The following is an 18329-nucleotide window of genomic DNA, read 5'->3' on the forward strand; positions in this document are numbered from 1 at the left end:
TTGCGTGAGTGACATCATCCATGTGGCACGTATATTAATTACATCCAAAATAATAGAAACACAGTTTGTATTTGTTTTACTTGGAGAAAGAGGAAGCAGGCACGTAAATGTGTGTAAATGCATAATGGAGACTCTCCATTACGCATTTACACCACTGCTATACACTTGCCTGTTTTAGGAATTATCATTCTTAAATAAATATAAAACTTAAAATAATTGTCGGACAGTAGGACAGTTTCATTTAAAGTGTCTAATGAAAATGTGAAATTGTAAGGAAATCATTGGGGTGCTGTGCCAGTGCTATATTCAATCCTGACAGGGCTATAGCACTCATAATTCCATGGTAATAATGTCACTTTAACTGCGTGAGGCTATTACCGCCGGTGTTTGTGAATTGGACTTTATTTGCAATGAGGCTCATTTGCAAAGAAAGGGGCCAGTTTTGTGCCAAATGTTTGCATAACACCTCATTTAAATGTGTACAAATAGCACCGCCGCATCAAGACACTATTAACGTGGCAGTGCAGTTAGGGATCCATGCATTTCACCCTCAGAATTTGACGATTGCTTTTTGTCTTACTTGCGCAGGTTAAGCTTAGTTTCCCTCCGGGAGGCTTCGCTTTGCACCACCTCCTCCTTGTGTGATTATTGCTGTGGCGGCACATTTTGTTGTTTATTTATGTGGAAGAAATCTTTTTAGTGTCTACCAGCCCTAAGAGACTACACCACTGTTCCTTTTCATTTTGGCCTCTGAATGATGTTTATATTAGGACTATTTGATATAAAAAGATTATAACCTGATAAGGAACAATTGATTTGTATTTCAAACTATGCATGTTGTTCACCCTTATACCTGTCACTTTTTTATATGTTGATGAAGTTATAACTATTGGTATAATAATGTTTGTAAATGTGTTTTTTCGAACAGTTGAATTTATTTTCTTTGTATACTGTGATATATATATGAGTGTGTGTGTGGGGGGGGGGGAGGTGTGTGTGTGTGTGTGTGTGTGTGTGTGTGTGTGTGTGTGTGTGTGTGTGTGTGTGTGTGTGTGTGTGTGTGTGTGTGTGTGTGTGTGTGTGTTTGTGTGTGTGTGTGTGTATATATATATATATGAGTTTCTCTACATGCCAAACCTCACCTACCTTTTCTTACAGGACAGGGCATGCTTTGTCACTGCTGTGCCAAAAAATAATTTCTTCAACCTTTAACAATACTGTAAAGTCGACTACACATTGTAAAGATACCTCAATATTGCCTTCCCTTCACATTTCTTTTTGAAGTATTCTACCTCAGACAGACACAACTCACCAACGGAGAGACAGCACATCACCCACCCCCAGTCCTATTACCTCCCACTGTGGATTCCATTGCCCTGCCCTATCAGCGGCCATATTTAGTGTACCATACAGGACGTAGCGTAGCTAACGTTGGGTCCTTAGCGCTCCACCCAGGCCGTGGGACCCTACTGAGTGCCTGCCTATCTCTCAATAACCCTCCCTAGGAGCCACGGAGCGGCGGGTAGACACGAGTATCACAGCCGGTCCCGCTCGGCGGACCAGCGGCCCACAATAGACCGCCCCTCATCCCGCTCCCGCTCCACCGAACGCCCCCACGACTCTTCGCTCATGAGGTCCATGCCGTCCCTGCCGTCTGGGAGGTCCGCCCCCCCTTCGCCTGCCTTGACGAGGTGTGACCAGAGGGAACCGAGAGGCACCCACCTCGCACCCCCCACCCCCTCCGCCGCCTCCATCCTTAAAATAACAAAACAATCCTGTTCCCATAAGTCCCCCCCACCCCCCACTTCCACTGTCCCCCATCCTCCACCACCCACCAAAAAAAAAACTCCAACTTAAACAAACCGGAAACACCACCACCCCACTAACGCCCCCACCACCCTGCTCCACCTCCACCTCAACTCACCTCACCCACCCCCCCCCCCCCCTCCGCAAACTGCCCCACCCCAGCACCACCCTCCCCCACACTCACAACCGACCGACCAACCAACCTGGCCCAAGCACCAAACTAACCTCCACTTTTTGTTCATGTTTTGTCCCAAAAAGACCACTTGTACTCAACAGCATTTTCTCCACCCATTCGCCCAGGCACGAACAACCCAACCCGACGTTGTAGCTGTAGCGCTGACGCCTTTTGATTTGGGGAAACACTGCTTTTTGTTTTGTAATCTTTATGATTTTCATTCTCTGTTTCTTTGTTCATCCTTTTTCGGGGACCATCCGAATGCATGGTTGAAGCGGCCTGCCGGCTCCTGCATTGAACACCCTTCTCATTGCAGCTTGATGGGTGGACATGCGGTTCACGCCTCGCATCTTTTATTTAATTGCAGATCAGTGCCCTGCGGTTGATGCCCCTCCCTGCCACTATCACCCACCCCACCCCCCACGCGCATGTCACGTGCCAAATATCACTGCTAATTTGCGTTGCTGAGATATTTCCAAAATATAGGATGCGTTGCGAGGGTCCCAGAAAACTTAAGACAGCTCCACCGTTTACTGCCATGATGTAATGCATTATGCGGACATGCTAAAGCTATGGGCGACACTAAGGCTCATGCTTCAATGTGCGCATTTCCATTTCCACGAGCATTGCGGACATAAAGGTATGTGTAAAGGGCGTGAACACAGAGCTGTCAATATGCCAATACAACAAATACTACAGCTATTTGGCCTCTGGAGTCATACATTCCTTTAATTTCTCCATCCGATAGCCACATAATGACAGCACCTCCTGTCCAGCATGTCAGACATTGTATATCAAACAGGTATATATGTGTGTAACATATATACCTTGTGGATGATTGATACAATTCTTCCTGCCACCGATCCCTCATCACCTGATCCTACATAAGCAGATGAAGTGCTTACGCATATGTTGGAAATGTATTCTCCCTTTTCTTTTAATGCAGTCTTCATATTTTTCTAATCCTATGTGATAGCTTACTCTTTTTGTTCTCCTTACGTAACCCCCCCCCCAAAAAGTTATTTCGTTCTGCCATTCTCTGGAATGTGGGTGCTCCACGGCCGCCCCTCTGCACCCTCCCTCCCGTGTTTCTCCAGTCGTCTGGTCGAGGACCGTTATCCCCTGCTCTCGTCCTCTGCAGGGCACACCCCCGCAGCGGGTCGGTCCAAACCAGCCCCACCAGTACTCCCATGTCCAGCAGACGAGGCCGGCAACTACCGCAACTTCCGCCCACGGGGAAAGAGAGAAGTAAGTCCACCGGCTTTCCTTCTTGTTTTGTTTTTCTGTCGCGCTTTCGCGGCTCGCTGAGCTGTGTGTCGGTCGAGCGAGGATCCTATCGCGTCGGGGGTTTGAAGCCTCGTCTGCAGAGCTGACCTTGGGCTTTGGCTGGTAGCGGAATGATTTTATTTTTATTTTTTGTTTGTTGGTTTTTAATTCGGTGCCCCTCATCAATGTGTGCTGAAGGACAGCGTTGATTTGATGCCATCTACTGTTATTATTATCTGTTTGTTTTTAGGGGAGGAGGAGAGTGTCTGATGCGGTTAAAGCTACCTTGATGTAGTATTTGTTATATATATATATATATGCACAACCCATGTGACTAAGTGTTTCCTGGTGAAGGCTTACATGAGATTGTAACCCTGCTGCCATTGTCAAATACCAACATCGGCATTTTCCGTAGGCCCTCTCCATCTGTAACGCCCAAACGCGGCTCCTTTCTTCCATTTCTCTCAGGAGGTGGAGAAGAAGGAGCAGAGCCTTGCGAAGGTCTGTACCTCGGCGTGCGGGTTTCGGTCTCTCGGGGGTTGATGACGGGTCTAAGCCGGTCTGCAACGTCAGGTCGCTGGGGGCCTCGAAATGAAAAGCCCCCCACCCGCCATTGCAGCTCGCACCTCGTGTGTCTTGTGGCGTTACCGAGTCCTGTGGCGTCCTGTCCCACACACTTCCTGTGGGCCGTGCTCTTTAGTTGGACCAGGATTGTGATTGCTGACCTGTGTTTTATGAATTACGTTTTGGTGCGGAGGGTTTTGCACCGTTTGTCCTGAACTGTTGGTCTTGTTTCCTTGTGTGGTGGTTTTAAACGCTCCGATACTTTATCCTTCAGTCTGTTTTGGCTGAGACATCTGCATGTTTGATAGGATTCATTGGCTGATTTGGGCTGAAATTCAGGACTTCGACACTTATAAGCGAAGAAATATAGACATAGCGCAGTCAGCCTGCGTATATGCAGCGTGATGACCACAAACTCAGAGAAACAGATTGTTACCTAATATCAGCAGACAGCATCATCTCCTGGTTTTAAATAAAGTTTTGGGCACAATTGTGTCAGTTTCGTCTCCATAGATATTTTTAAAGTCAGCAGATCTACCAATAAGTGTCAATTCTTTCATGTCATTTTCCTATTTCCAGTGTTGGAACCATCTTGTAGCGTTAGCGTCCTCCAACCTGTTGGCGAGGGCCCAGCGCCGGACTTGTTTTTTTGGACCGGCACAGTGGGAACAGAAGCAGGGATTAGCTTTGGACCAGGGAGAAGACTGGAGGAGAAAAACAGAGAGAGAGAGAGAGTGATAGAGAAGGGAGAAAAAGCCTGTGCGCCGCTGGAGAACTTGTCAAAGCACTTCTCCAACTCCTTCATCATTGTCTGAACCCATGAGTGCTCTCCCGGCATTCTGTGCAGCTGCCAGTTGGCCGAGTCGGCCTCTCCTTCGCTCCGTCCATCCATTCCTCTCTCCCTTTGTCTCTCCCTCGATATCAGCCGCCACTCTTTCGACCCGCCCCATTTCTTTATCTCTCGCCGCGGATCTATTACTCTTTAAGCGCTCTGTCTCTCTCACTCGATCTCTGCAGTTTCTCTGTGCCAGCTCCTCCTCTCCCACTTCCTCTCTCCTCCCTCCTTCGTGCCTCTCGCTCACTGCTTCCCTTTCTCCCTCCCTCGGTGTTTCTATCGGTTGTTTCTTTCCTTATCTATTACTTTCTTTCTTTCTTTCTTTCTTTCTTTCCTTCTTTCTTTCTTCCTTCCTTTCTTCCTCCTTCTCTCTCATTCCATATCTGAAGGGACAGTCGGGGAGCCATTGATTTGACCCTGTACTGAATTTCTCACAGAACTTGATGGCACTCGCCTTATGTAATGCCAGTGTGTGTGTGTGTGTGTATGTGTGTGTGTTCTTTCATGGACTTGGAGACCCGTATTATGGATCGGGGTTATCGATAGATTCCAGCCGACTCCGCTGTTCTGTGAAGTTCAGTTTGAAAGTCTAATATCTAATCTCCATCTGCGTATTTCCCTCCACCTTCTCAGAGGGAACGGCCGAACGACTAGGAGAAAGGTTGATCCTTTACCCTCTGACCCCCGCAATGGTCAGACAGGTGTATCCACCACTCGAGGAACTGCCTTTTTTAGCGTGCATTGGAAATCTGACCACAGCAGAGCATCAACTCTTCATCCACCTGAGCCATGGCGTGGATTGAATGCGATGTTCAATGTCCTCTGGATATGAGTCGGTTCTGTGTGTGTGAGTTGTTTGGTGCATTCATACACAGGCTTGAATGAGTGGCCAGCCGGAAGTTGGCAGAAACTGGAGTTCCCGACTGTTTCTGCTTCCTTCTTTTCCATCTGTCCGTGGTGTGCTGTGTTTTCCTCATGTGACCCTCTGGCTCGCTTCACAGACGTTTCATTACTCGCCATGCCTAATTCACGAAATATGTACAGCATTACCAATGCGCAGGCATTTTTTTACGCTCTTCTTTTATTCATTTTTTCACGTGTTAGTGTGTGAATCTGGGGATCTGCAGCCGTTTGCTTATGCGCAGTGTGTGTGTGTGTGTGTGTGTGTGTGTGTGTGTGTGTGTGTGTGTGTGTGTGTGTGTGTGTGTGGAACGGCAATGCACGATTTTTGCATATTAATGCAACATATGCATGGCACACCCGTGGCCTGACTGAAACGCCATCTGTCTCCCCTACCAGCGGCACACGGTGAAGAAAAACCCCACGGCCCACCTGTGAATGGCAGGAAAGGCAAGTGCTCCGTGTAGCGTGATGGTGTGGCTCGCCTGCGTGGGCTTTCTCGGGTGCACACCCGTTTTATTTCTCCGCAGTACACAAGTGATCTGTTTGCAGGTTACATTGAGATCTGTACTCAAAATATTTTGAGTGGCTTATCTTTCTCAATTACCTTAGAATGCCTAAATTGACCTCTTTAGCGGTAGCAATATACATATTATACACATATACCGATATCCATAATATACATACACATATACCGATGCTGGTATCCTATATCGGTTCAACAACAGGCTACAGTACATCAGCGTCGAAGATTAACCCCAATACAAAACTGTGGTATCAAGTTAAAGTTACAAATTTGGTATCAGAGCATCCCTGAGTCTGCGTCTGACTCCTCTTTCCTTGCACTTTGCATCTTTGCTCCATGATGAGTACATTCGATTCCCTCTCTATTGGTTCTGGTTTGAAGTGATTCCTGTTGAGAGTGCTTATACGGGGCCTGCTGAAGCCAACATTAATGTGTGCTGAGTGCTGTCTGACTGATCTCCGCTACTGTCTCCCTCTCCGACTCCTAATCCGCTTCGTATCTACTTTTAATGCACGCGTTTCCATACGAATTCCCCTCCATTTCCACATCACGGTGACAGACCTCTGGGTTTTCATTGTGAAATTGCTAATAATTTCAATTACAACTTTGAATGATGAAATACCCTGTGCTCCCATGAGATTGAGGTGGTGTGCAAAAATTGTCTGCAATTTCAATGCTGGTCTTAAATGTTATTCTCCACCTGGATGAATATAATTTTCATACATGATATCAGTTAAGGCTACTTGCAGCAGATGTAGAATAATTATTTTTAGAAGCTGAGAGACAGTTACCTCTAATGGCCACCAGATGGTGCAATGCCCCCAGAGTTTGATGGGGAACTGTCCACTTAATGGGTTCTGAAATGAAAAAAGGCCACAGCTTTTGATTTGAAGCAGAATTATAGAATAATATAAATACTGAACAGTGACCATGCATGTGTGTCTTTGTATGTGTGTGCATATGTGAATTTTTGATTTGTGTGTGTGCTGGGCCTGATATAGAGGTCACATGGGAGGACCAGCAGCGAGGGCTGAATGGTTCTCTGTCCAATGGCGGAATTCAGCCACACCTTCCGAGCAAGGAGACAGGTTGGTTTGGGTGTGGACTGCTTTCAAACCTTCTATTCCACTTCAACGGTGTGTCTTTCTTTTATTTATATATCATACAAATGAGCTTATGATCAGCAAAAAGTTCATAGTACGTGATTTTGTCTGCCACATATTTATGACTTTAGGTTAAAGATCAGAATACGACTTGATTCATTTTTCAGCCAAAGATTCTCAGGGCCCATTTCATACAATTCTAGGTTCTGGCTCTGAATTATGTTCTTCTTTCAGCCCCATCCTTTGATTTTGATGATTTTGGAGTGCAGAAAGCGATCAGTGTTGCTGAGGTAACTCGGTTGTACCTGCTCAAGTTTGAAAACATGCTCATGAATATTGACATTATTTGGGAATGACAGTAGTTGTTGAGAATCTGTTTGGCCCATGGCTTTATGGTTGTTGATGGATGAAATCAGGTCCAATCATCTTGAGACCCCTTTTTTCAACACATGGTCTGAACACGCTTCCATGGCAACATTAGCCCTGATTTCTCTTCGCCTCTTATCACTTGTTGTGAAGTTGTTATGCAAGCGCCGTCCAATTTGCGTTGGAGGCCTCAGATGCCAGCAGTACCTTAGGAGGAACTTCTGTGTGAGTTAATTATTTATGTTATTCATGTATTTTTTCATTCCTAAATGTGTGTGCCCGAGTAAAGGGCAAACCATGACATACCGATGAAACCATGCAACATACATAGCATGCTTTAAGTCAAGACCCCATCCTAACATTGGCCAAATAACACCATGACACCAAAACCTCCTCCGTGTTCTTTTACCGGCCGCCAGTGTGTCCGTGCAGTGACGGTGGTCCTTGCTCTTGTTTTTGTGGACTAACACGGCCCAGAATGTCTCCAGTGGGGGTGTAGGAGTTCAGACATGGCCCCAAGGCCTGAGACACAAGGTTTAATGAGCTAGAGAAAGAGGGAGAAGCCTCTCCCTCTTTCTCTCTCTCTCTCTCTCTCTCTTTCTCTCTCTGTTTCTGCTGTCTCTGCTTCTCCTTATATATATTTTCCTCTTTAAGATCTAGATCTTTATCTTTGTGGTTGCCTGTAACTTCTAAGACTATATCTATTGCACTAAGACCATCTATTCTGGCGTTCTTCCGTGCACACGTCGTGGATACCTTCAAGATATTTCGTTATGAGCCAGCATACTCCCTCTGTGTATTTGGTAAGAGTTCTGACTCAAAGGCGGACCGGTGATGCTAAATATAAGAGTAAATATATATGCATAACAATGCTTTCGCGGAAAAAAATTATCATGTGAAAGCCGTCTTGAATTGGATCTTGTGGAAAGAAAGTAGATTGTGCGAGACTGTCGATATGGTACACCGTACTGTTTTTGCATCACTTCTAGCTACTTTTCTTTCCGTACAATAAATATCGCACGTTCTTATCAGTTCAGTCCAGGACAACATTGTTCCACCTTTTATTCCCCGCGTGACGCAGTATAAGCAAAAACCAATTGCCCTCTCGACTACCGTTTGACTCCGTAATGAGATGATTTGCGCCGGCGAGGAGGGAGATGAAAGCTCGATGAGGCAGATGTCTCACACCGTCTTTTATTCATGTGACACTTCATTATTCACACTAATGGCACGCTAATTGAGCTCAATGCTAATGCTGTGTAAGAGCGAATGAAAATTAGGTGCCATCAGAGCCGGGCTCCTCTGCCCCACGCCGCTGTCAGCTTTGTTTCCTGTCGCGCTCGAGGCTCAGGGAAGCAGGGGAAGAGAGAGAGAGAGAGAGAGAGAGAGGAATGAGAGTTGGGAACGGAGGGATGGCGGACGAGGAGCGTGGTGAGGTGGATGTGGGCGGTCAAACACCCCCCGATATTAACTCCGATCAGAGGAGAGGTCAGCGGGCCAGGGGGTCGCACCGGTGCTCAGTTGCCGCGGGATCAATCCCCGTGGCAGCGGCTTGATTAATGAAGGGGGGGCGGGGGTGTGTCGGGGTCCTCAGCAGACCATCTGTTTTTAGAGGGGAAAGAGAAATCCCTCCGTCAGCAGATTCGTAGCACAGGTCTCGCAAAAGGCTGACAGGAAGGAAAGAAGGAAGGATGGGAGTAACGCGGAGAGGAGGAGGAGAACAGAGTCAACAGTAATTGAAATAACCAGATTGGTTATTGCATAACCAGATTTTATAAATATGGCAACTTGCTTTTTCGAGTGTGTGTGTGTGTGTGTGTGTGTGTGTGTGTGTGTGTGTGTGTGTGTGTGTGTGTGTGCGTGTGCGCGCGTGTGGAGGCCTATGTGTATATGTGTGCCGGAGCTCTACCAAGTAGCAGGTAGCACCAAGTAGCCCCTCTTTCCTCAGCGTGGCTATCTGCTCCGTGCCGCCGATTGAGTTCATCGTTATTCAGTTTGTCTCGCTTCGACTTTCGGTGTTTCTGGTGTTGCGTGTGTGTGTGTGTGTGTGGTTTTTTTTGTTTGTTTTTCTGTTTTACTATACATCGATTGATTTATCGGCGGGGAGGGGCTACTATTTTCCAGGCTGTCTCACCCCCGGCAGGTTCAAGCAACGTTCACCGTGCCCCTCTCCCTCCCTCCTTCCCTTTTCCAAGGTCCAGGGCCTTCTCCAGGCCGTTTTGTGAGCTTTGGATATTCCTCCGACCGTTTAATAGATTAACACATTTTTACCGTTGCAGCTCTCTCTCCTTTTGAGCACGGAACCCCCCTCCCCCCTTCTTCCAATAACAGTCCTCCACTCTCTACCTCAGCCTTTCCACCGGCCCCACACCTCCACCTCCATCAGCCGCCCCTGGCCGTGGAGTTGGTGTGGTTTTGGCTCTCGTGGTTCTCTATGATTTTCCTTCTGTTCTGTTGTTTGTCTGTTTCTGTGCTTGTTTGTTTGTTTGTTTGTTTGTTTGTTTGTTTTGTGTCGTCTTGTTGTTGTCGTTGTTGGTGTTGTTGTGTCGTATCGTGTACCCCCCTTCCCTCCCCCGCCCATCCGTTCATTCATCTGTTTCCTCCTCCTCCTCCTCCTCCTCCTCACTCCTCTGTCCCCGCCACCCCCCGTATGCCTCCCCGCCCCGACCGTGCCCACCCACCATGTGGGCATCACCATGGCAATGGCATCGTCTGCCCCAACCCCCTTCCCCCCTCCGGGCGTCCTCTCACCGCCATCTCCTCTCCTCTGTCTGTGTCTGTCTCATTTTGTGATGTGATCCCTGAAGACACGGAGTCACCCAGTTGGACGAACTCAGGTCTGTCCCTTCTTCCTTCTACTTCCTCCTCTTCCTAATCTTCATCCTCTTCCTCATCTTCATCCTCTACTTCTTCTTCCTCCTCCTCCTCTGTTGCTCCCTATTCTCCGTTTGCCTTTTTCTTCTTCTTGGTCTTCTTCTCTTCTGCTTCTTTTTCTTCTGCCCCTCCCTAACTTTCTGCAAGCCTCTTCTTCTCCTCCCTCTTATGCTTTGTTTGCCTTCTTCTGCTCCTCATTCTTTTGGGTCTTTGGTTGCTTCTTCTGGCTCTTTTTTACTTTCCCCGATCGCCTTCTGCCATCATCATCATCATCATCATCATCATCATCATCATCATCAACATCATCGTAATTATCATTCACTTCATTTCTCGGTTCCTTCGCCTCCATCCCTCTGCTTGCCACCAACCATACGCTCCTCCCGCCTCCCGATGTTTCCCTCTGCAGAGACTGTGTGGCTTGCATACGAGCATGGTCATCGTGCACATGCTGGCCTGGTCTTTTATTTTCTTATTGACTTATTAATTTGTTTTAGTTATTTTTCGGGTGTATATGATGTCATTTCTCCATCTATCTAAACCTAAGCTATGGACACTTCTGGCAGGAAGTAGGCTTCCGTACAAAAATTGTCATAGCATTGTTTTTTGTACAATACATAATTATTAATTTGCATTCGATTTTAATCCAATTTAATTTGTGTACATAAAAAGAATCAAAAGCAAAAATGATTGACTCTTCTCTTGACTATAGTCCAATATATATCGGCATATTCCTTTTAATCTTCCATCATTACAGTGACTTTATCGAATTGCGACAAAATGACTGAACCATTGTACAGGTTACGTACAATTATCTGAAACCATTTAACGCTAAACCATCTTTGCATCACTCCTCCAACTTAAATTAAAGTGTTCAACTATGGGATATTTAAATTCACAGAGTGATTTCTGAGATAACTGTTGTCTACAAAGCCCCGTAACACCTAACGTTAAGTCATTTCTTCCTCTAACACATATGAATAGATATATTAACTGAAGCTTCTGTGCTGAGGTTATCGATCTGTGTAAGTCACAAAGTGTTCTTTATTTGATTTTACAGACTGTCAAAATGGATGGAGGAATGTCACTTTGCCTCTCCCGTAGGAGAGTACAGTATGTGCATGATTGTGTCTCAATGTGTTTGCCCGTGTTTGAGAGTGTACAGAAATGTACGTGCATGTGTGTGTGTGTGTGTGTGTGTGTGTGTGTGTGTGTGTGTGTGTGTGTGTGTGTGTGTGTGTGTGTGTGTGTGTGTGTGTGTGTGTGTTGTGTGTGTGTGATTGTGACATGCACATGCGTATGTGAGCATGTCTGCTGTCGCTACGTTCATGACCATCAGACAACACAGAACTAGAGGAACAGAGAACGCTTCCCAGTAGTGGGCAAGCCGTCATTTGGACGGATCGGACCCTAATTCGGATTCCGATGACTGAAAAGTACCAGGCTTTTTGATTCGCCCCAGATCAGTTTGCACACGTGTTTGACTCTGGGGTACAGAATGTTACGTTGTGTCTTCTGATCAAATTCGTGCTTTGGGAGAACGGATGACGGTGAAATCCCATTCGCGAACCAAAGTTTTTATATATTTTTTAGCTCTTTTGGTTTTTTTTATTGCCTTTGTTTATCGGAAATGTCTAGAGGGTTCTGGCCTCCATGACACAGGGCTATAGCTAGTTTTGGTTGAGTAATAGGTTTTGGCGACGAGGTGTTGCACTTGAAAAGGTGATTTACGAATTTGGAGTTCAGGGGAAGATGTGGATGCGTACACGTGTGATGACTCAAGTCTCAAGTCTTGACTAAAATCTTTCTTTTGGTCATTTGAAAGATGGTCTTCATCTGTTATTGAGATTATTTTCCGCACAATTTGATGAAAACAAAAATCCCTAGAAATTAATTTGCTATATTTCACAAAGAAACGCAAAACGTACACACAGTTGGAGCTATTTGATGTTTTAGTTAGTTAATCCCAGCATTAGAAACTAGTGTATTGTCAATAATGGTTTATATTTTAAACATTTTCAATGACTAGTTCAATTGCCTGTTGTTATCAAAATGTATTTTCTTTAAAAAGAAAAATGAAGCCTGGGTTTGTTTACTTTTTTCCACAGATCGCTTTACACATTGGCCCAAATGACTCTCAAGAGAGAGATACAAAATTTGCTCTATTGTCAAACTGTAGCTAATCCTAAAATTCATTTTATCAGCTCAGAAGATGTGCAGATGTATTTTGCCAGCATTTTGTTGTGTTTGTTCAGCTCGCCCTTCAGCTTCTCCTCATTAGACCTCATGGCTCATGGCTCATGGCTTGACGATAATTGTGTCCCTCACCCGGTGTCAAGGTGTCGACCGTCGGTGTGCATGTGGCGGCGGCTGTGCGCTGATGCCGCTCCTGTCTCCTCCACGCAGGTATGGACATGGAGGAGAGGACCAGGCAGATGAAGCTGAAGATGAACAAGTACAAGCACGGAGCGGGTTCCGACTCCAGACTGGAGCAGGACTACCACAAGGTAAAAAAAATATCTTAAAAAAGTGGCCTGTGTGTTTTTCTACTTGCTTTGGTGTATGGCGGAGACAGACCCAACTGACTGAGTATCATTAGTGTTAATGATTTCAATACCATTGTAGATTCGTCCTTATCCACTTTTAGCAATCAATTTCCATATTGATTTCCACCATATAAAGCGTTAGGTAAAAAGACAAATCACAGATATTTGAACATACTGTAGATCATAGCTGTGTCACTTTTGTTAATTTATTAATGGATTGTATGTATTTTCTTAAAATAAAAAAATTGGCAATATTTTCTCGTAAAATGGACTAAGCACAAGGGACCACAGTCCGTCTCATAGTTATTTTTAGAAGCATCAATTTGGATAGAATAATTTAGAGAAATCGCTAATCGCCATATCAGTTTTTAATTATTTAAAAAATAATTTAAAAATATATAATAAAAACATATATAAATATAAAAATTATTCAAACACACAGCCCTATAAATGCATTACAAATTTAAGTGTGTGTGTGTGTATGTGTGTTTAAACAAAACATGCATATGGAGCTTTTACGCGACAGGCTGCACACACACGCACGCACGCACGCACACACACACACACACACACACACAGACTTAAAGCAGAATGTTTTTGTAGCAGTTGATAATCTGAAAGGGGCCTCGGTTAGATTCATGAGCCTTCCCTTGTAGACTCCAGGAATGCGCCTTTGAGCAGCGTGGGGTGCTGTGTTTACTATTCTGTTACAAGGAGGTGCTCAGCCTGTTTGGAGAGCCTCGCTGGGAGTCCACGCCGAGCCTTATAAGAGCACGGGCCTCTGTCCCGCTCTCCTTTTATGTGCGTGGTATGATAACTATTGCCCCGGGGAGCAGCCCGTGTGTTTGAAACAAGTCTATAAAAAGTTTCATACTCTCTGGTGCATTGTCTGAGCAGAGAATTATGGCCCGTGGAAGTGCCGTTGGCAGCACGATGACTCTGGCTGTTATTATAAGAACTTCTATTCCTCTCAAACGTCTGCACAACAAAAACAGTTACTGTAACACCACTCACCTCGGGTTCTACTGAGAGCAGATGCACGATGGAGCTCAAATAAGATGCATGCTATAGTTGAATATAAATAGTTTACACTGCAATATCACATATGAGAGTTTACATAATTCTCTAATCTTTTAATGGCTGTATTCTCCTGACATGTTTAAACGCTTAGCGCCTTACGAGGTGTCACATTTGTGTGGAGGAAGTAGGTTATTAACGCAGACCTCTCCTTCGCTCTGTTGATATTAAAAGTTCATTGTTTTGGCCGATGCCCTCTCAGTTGTTCATGACAGCAAGAGGACACAGCGAGGGCTTGGCGCAAAAAAGTTGAAAATGAGTTTTGTATTCAGTGTGTCATATAAAAGCTCTTGATGAGCGCAATCAAGTGGTAAGACAATTAGGTCGCCATACGCCAACGGTAATACTTTTTTTCCGAATAAAGATTGAAAACATAAAGGTGTGAGAGAAAAGGTTTAAATTGGGTTTTCTGCCAAGAAAATGATTTCACAAAAATAAGATTGTTTTTATGCAATTATCTTTTATAAATTACAGAGGAGTATAAGTGGTTCATACTGCCCATGCTGTGGTTAATGAAAAAATTACATTCAATGAAAAGTTTGTTTCAGCTCTCAATCACACCCTGTTAGCGCATGTGGCCCGGGTCGGGCTTCTGACGTGCTTTGCGTTTTATTCCAGCGATCAGGGAGGGATCCCCGGGGCTCCGACAACCTGTCGGCCAAGTCTTCGGACAGCGATGTAAGCGACGTGTCCGCTGTGTCGAGAACCAGTAGCGCCTCTCGGTTCAGCAGCACGAGCTACATGTCTGTCCAGTCGGAGCGGCCGCAGGGGAACCGCAAGATCCGGTAGGAGCCTCGACCTGGGCGACAACGCCCCTCCCCCCTCCCCACACCCAACGCCCAAACCTCCCCCCGCCATCTTGTGTTGCCACCTACAGACAGTTTCCAGTGCGGAAATTGTTTCTATCTGGTCAAAGTCGAGAAGGGAATACGCCCGCCAGTGTCGGGTGTTATTCCTCCCTTTCTGTTGAGTTCATTGTTTGGCTCCTTCTAGAGGGAATCCTGGAGCCTAACGGTTGAACTCGAACTCTTGAGGTCCACAGGAGGGCGGTTTGGGTGTTTGTCCGTGACTGACAACACACAAAAAAATGAAGCGCATGTTGCTTTTCACCGGTTGTTTTTTTTGTGTGTGTGCGCTTTTGTCTGTTCTTACGTGTCCGGTCAGTTGCTTTTTGTCTTGGCTGCTCTTGTTTTCTTTGTGTCTCACACTTGACGTTATTCACGCTTTCTTTGGGTTTTTCCCTTTTTTCTTGCTTTGTCTGTGCTGCTCTCTCGCTTTTTCCCGTCCACGTCCCTCAGCCAGTCGCGATCACGGAGCCAGTCGCAGGAGGGGGAGGAGCAGTTAGGGGAGGTGCTGGAGGAGGAGGGGACGAGGGGAGGTGGGGAAGGGGGAGCGCTAGGGGAGGAGAAGAAGAAGGGACGGGGTGGCACGGAGGGGACGCCGCAGGCAGCGGGGGAGGTAGACAAAGAGAAGCAGCAGCGGCAGCAGCAGGATGATTTGGTGGCCGACGAAGAAGACTTGTACCAGAGGAGTATCTCAGAGACCGACCTCAGGTAAAATGTTGCTGACCCCAAGGCTCTAACGCCCCCTAGCTGTTGTGACCTCTAACTACTACTCTACCTGGACCCTACACTAACCATCGTGTGGACCTGTAGGCCCCCTTCCCCGTGGCCCATTAACTACGTGGCGCCCTACACTGTGTGGTGAACTCCCCAGGTTCCACCGAGAACGCCGTGGTGACCTTCCTACATCCCCTTGACCTTGGGAACGTCATTCTTCCCCTCATCAATCCCACCCACACCCACACGCTCGCAGATGATGAGAGCCAGTAGAAAACAAGAGTTTTAGGGAGCCGCAATGAGCCGCGTCGGTCGCCCATACTGACGGATGGGCCGCGCTGTTGAACGTCCACCAGGGGGCGTCTCTGACATGGCGAACCCCCCCCCCCCACTTCTGTACAGTGTGTTTATCGCACATTAAACTGTCATCAACAGACGGAAGGGAGGTTGTTTGTCAGTGCGGTGACTTGCGACTGAGCTCGCGTGTTATTTTAAATTAACACCCGTGCCAGGCTCTGGTTACGTCATTATCACACTGCGTTTAACGCAACACCGTTTCACTTCGGTCGCAAGGGAACCTGATTTAATATAGGGTCGGCCGATATTAGGAAAAAGTGTGTCAAGAACAAATTGAAGAGCAAATTGATTTAGAACCCCATGGGTTCCCAAAGCAGGCTTAGAGATTAGCTTGCCCTCCTAATAAGATCTCACCAGTATCTAATTGCATTCGCAGCAGGATCTAAGTAGGTGCTTCTCGGGACAATTTCTCCTGTCCCCTGTCTCCGTAGACCCTGAACGGAAAAAAACCCCATTAACTAATGCACCTCTGTGAAGCATAGCATGTCGTTCCTCCTCTGGTGAAATCTTAAACACCGGCCTCACCTGAACCCTCAGTCGCCGAAGTCACAGCTTCTGCTTTAGTTTTTCACACTTAACACACATTATCAGCTGAGGGCGAAAAGGCAAAAAAAAAAGAGGCAAGCTTTGGAGCTTTCGTTTCTCGTGAAGCCGTGGCGGCTGCATCCACGCAGAGGGTCCGGCGTCCTCCATCCTTGCTTCAACCATCCCACCCCCACCCCAACGCGTCACAGAATTACCAGCAAAATCAACAAGAAAAAACGTATAAAAGCCATATCCATTCTGAGATGGCCGTTCACTCCGAGGCCGCGTTGCCGCAGATTTGGCTTTTCTGAAATGCTATTTTCGAAGAGAGCGGAACAGATTTGACCCCAGCTATAAACATATTACTCAATACATAGAGAGATACAGACGGATTCAGAAGTTGGAACTCTTTGCGTAGCTTGAGATTCTGCTTTGCTGTGTCGTTTGTCTGTGCTGGGATGTCGCATGAACGTTCTGTTTTGCCGGGGAAGCTCTCTGCGGCTGCATCCTGTCTATCTTCCTTTTTGTACGAGTACTCTGCAAAAGCCTCCCCCACCCCTAGTGTGTCAACTAATTCTGCCATCCACACTTTCAGCAGCAGGTAAAAAAAAAAGGAAAAAAAAAAAGTGTATAATCTGCTAAGTATATTTCGGTAACATTTGAACAGTAAAGGATTGACATTCAGTGCAGAATGTGAGTTTACATCAGCCGCGTGCTTTTAACATGCTGCCGACTCCTTGTGGATGTGGTATCTGTTCACCGCGAATACGGTGCAGTATAAATCTTTAACGACTCTCCTGAGCGCGCTACATGCGAGCCGCGCTTTTAGGCTCTTCGTTTCCGACGCCCGCCTCACCCTTGAAAGAAACGCAACAAAGCTCAGAGTCGGCTTCATTATCTGAAGGGACAACGAAGGGCTTTAAATACACTCAGCAAACTGCAGCCTGTTTGCCCCCTTCCGCGCTTTAGTGTCTGAACTTTGGGCTCAGGACTCTCGGTGAAAAACACGGGGTTAAATATTAACCCGATTCAGGCATGGACACTGTTTGACAAAGGTTTGAAATATGAGAGTTGTTTTGAAGATGTGTAAAGCTAGATGGAGCTGAATTGGCATCTTAGAGCAATGCAAGGATCTATGTAGGACTTTAGCTAAACTAAATATGTCTAAGACCAAATGAATATCCCCTGGTTTTTTTTTGGAGCCTTGGGAACACCTTGGCCTAGATGAAAATGCGCGGCGTGCAATCTGCATGACGGGGGGCACGGCTTGTTCTCGGGGCTGAGGTTGAAAAGCTGAAATCCTCCGGGAGCCGGAGCCGGCATGTGCCAGCCAGCAACACATCCCACCAGGGGCCTGGGCAACAAAAAAAGCCAGCCAGCCAGCCAGCCAGCCAGCCAGCCGGCCAGCCAGCCAGCGGAGAGGGAACAGAAGGAGAATGCATGACATTATTAAACGGTTCATTAATTAGGCTAGTAGAGTGTTTTAGCATTAAAGACAATATTCTAAGACGGAGAATTAAAGTCCTTTTGAGCTCGATGAATGTTTGGCATTTAGGCCGGCTGAAGGAACGTCCATTTTGACCCCTTGGTCCCCTTGGTAATCTCGATCTTGTCGACCCCCCCCCCCGTCGATATTTGTTGTGAATGAGTCGGTTTTCACTCATACTCTTGCTCCCCTGCGGGATGAAACGCGGCCCTGCGGCAACTCTTGTGATGGAGCGTATTATTACCAGAACGCCACCTTCACCACCGGTGCGCGCCCGTGCTTGAGGTTCCGCTTCAAAGGCGTCCGGGCTGCATTAGCCGATCAAAGGCCCTAATCCTCCCATAAACATTCAATATTGATGCATTAA

At 46.4% G+C, this 18329-nt stretch overlaps 1 protein-coding gene across 1 annotated transcript in view; it reads left to right on the forward strand.

Moving 5' to 3' along the window:
* Positions 1-18329, forward strand: part of rims2a (regulating synaptic membrane exocytosis 2a) — a gene marked incomplete at both ends in the record, with an annotated part of 136497 nt that overhangs the window by 99687 nt on the left and 18481 nt on the right. The window contains 5 exon segments of the mRNA XM_080005848.1: positions 1506-1691; positions 3123-3229; positions 3716-3748; positions 12819-12919; positions 14654-14820. Of these exon segments, the coding sequence (XP_079861974.1) occupies positions 1506-1691; positions 3123-3229; positions 3716-3748; positions 12819-12919; positions 14654-14820 (594 nt within the window).

Source organism: Zeus faber, assembly GCF_960531495.2.
Source record: "Zeus faber genome assembly, chromosome: 8".
In the NCBI taxonomy this organism is placed as follows: domain Eukaryota; kingdom Metazoa; phylum Chordata; class Actinopteri; order Zeiformes; family Zeidae; genus Zeus; species Zeus faber.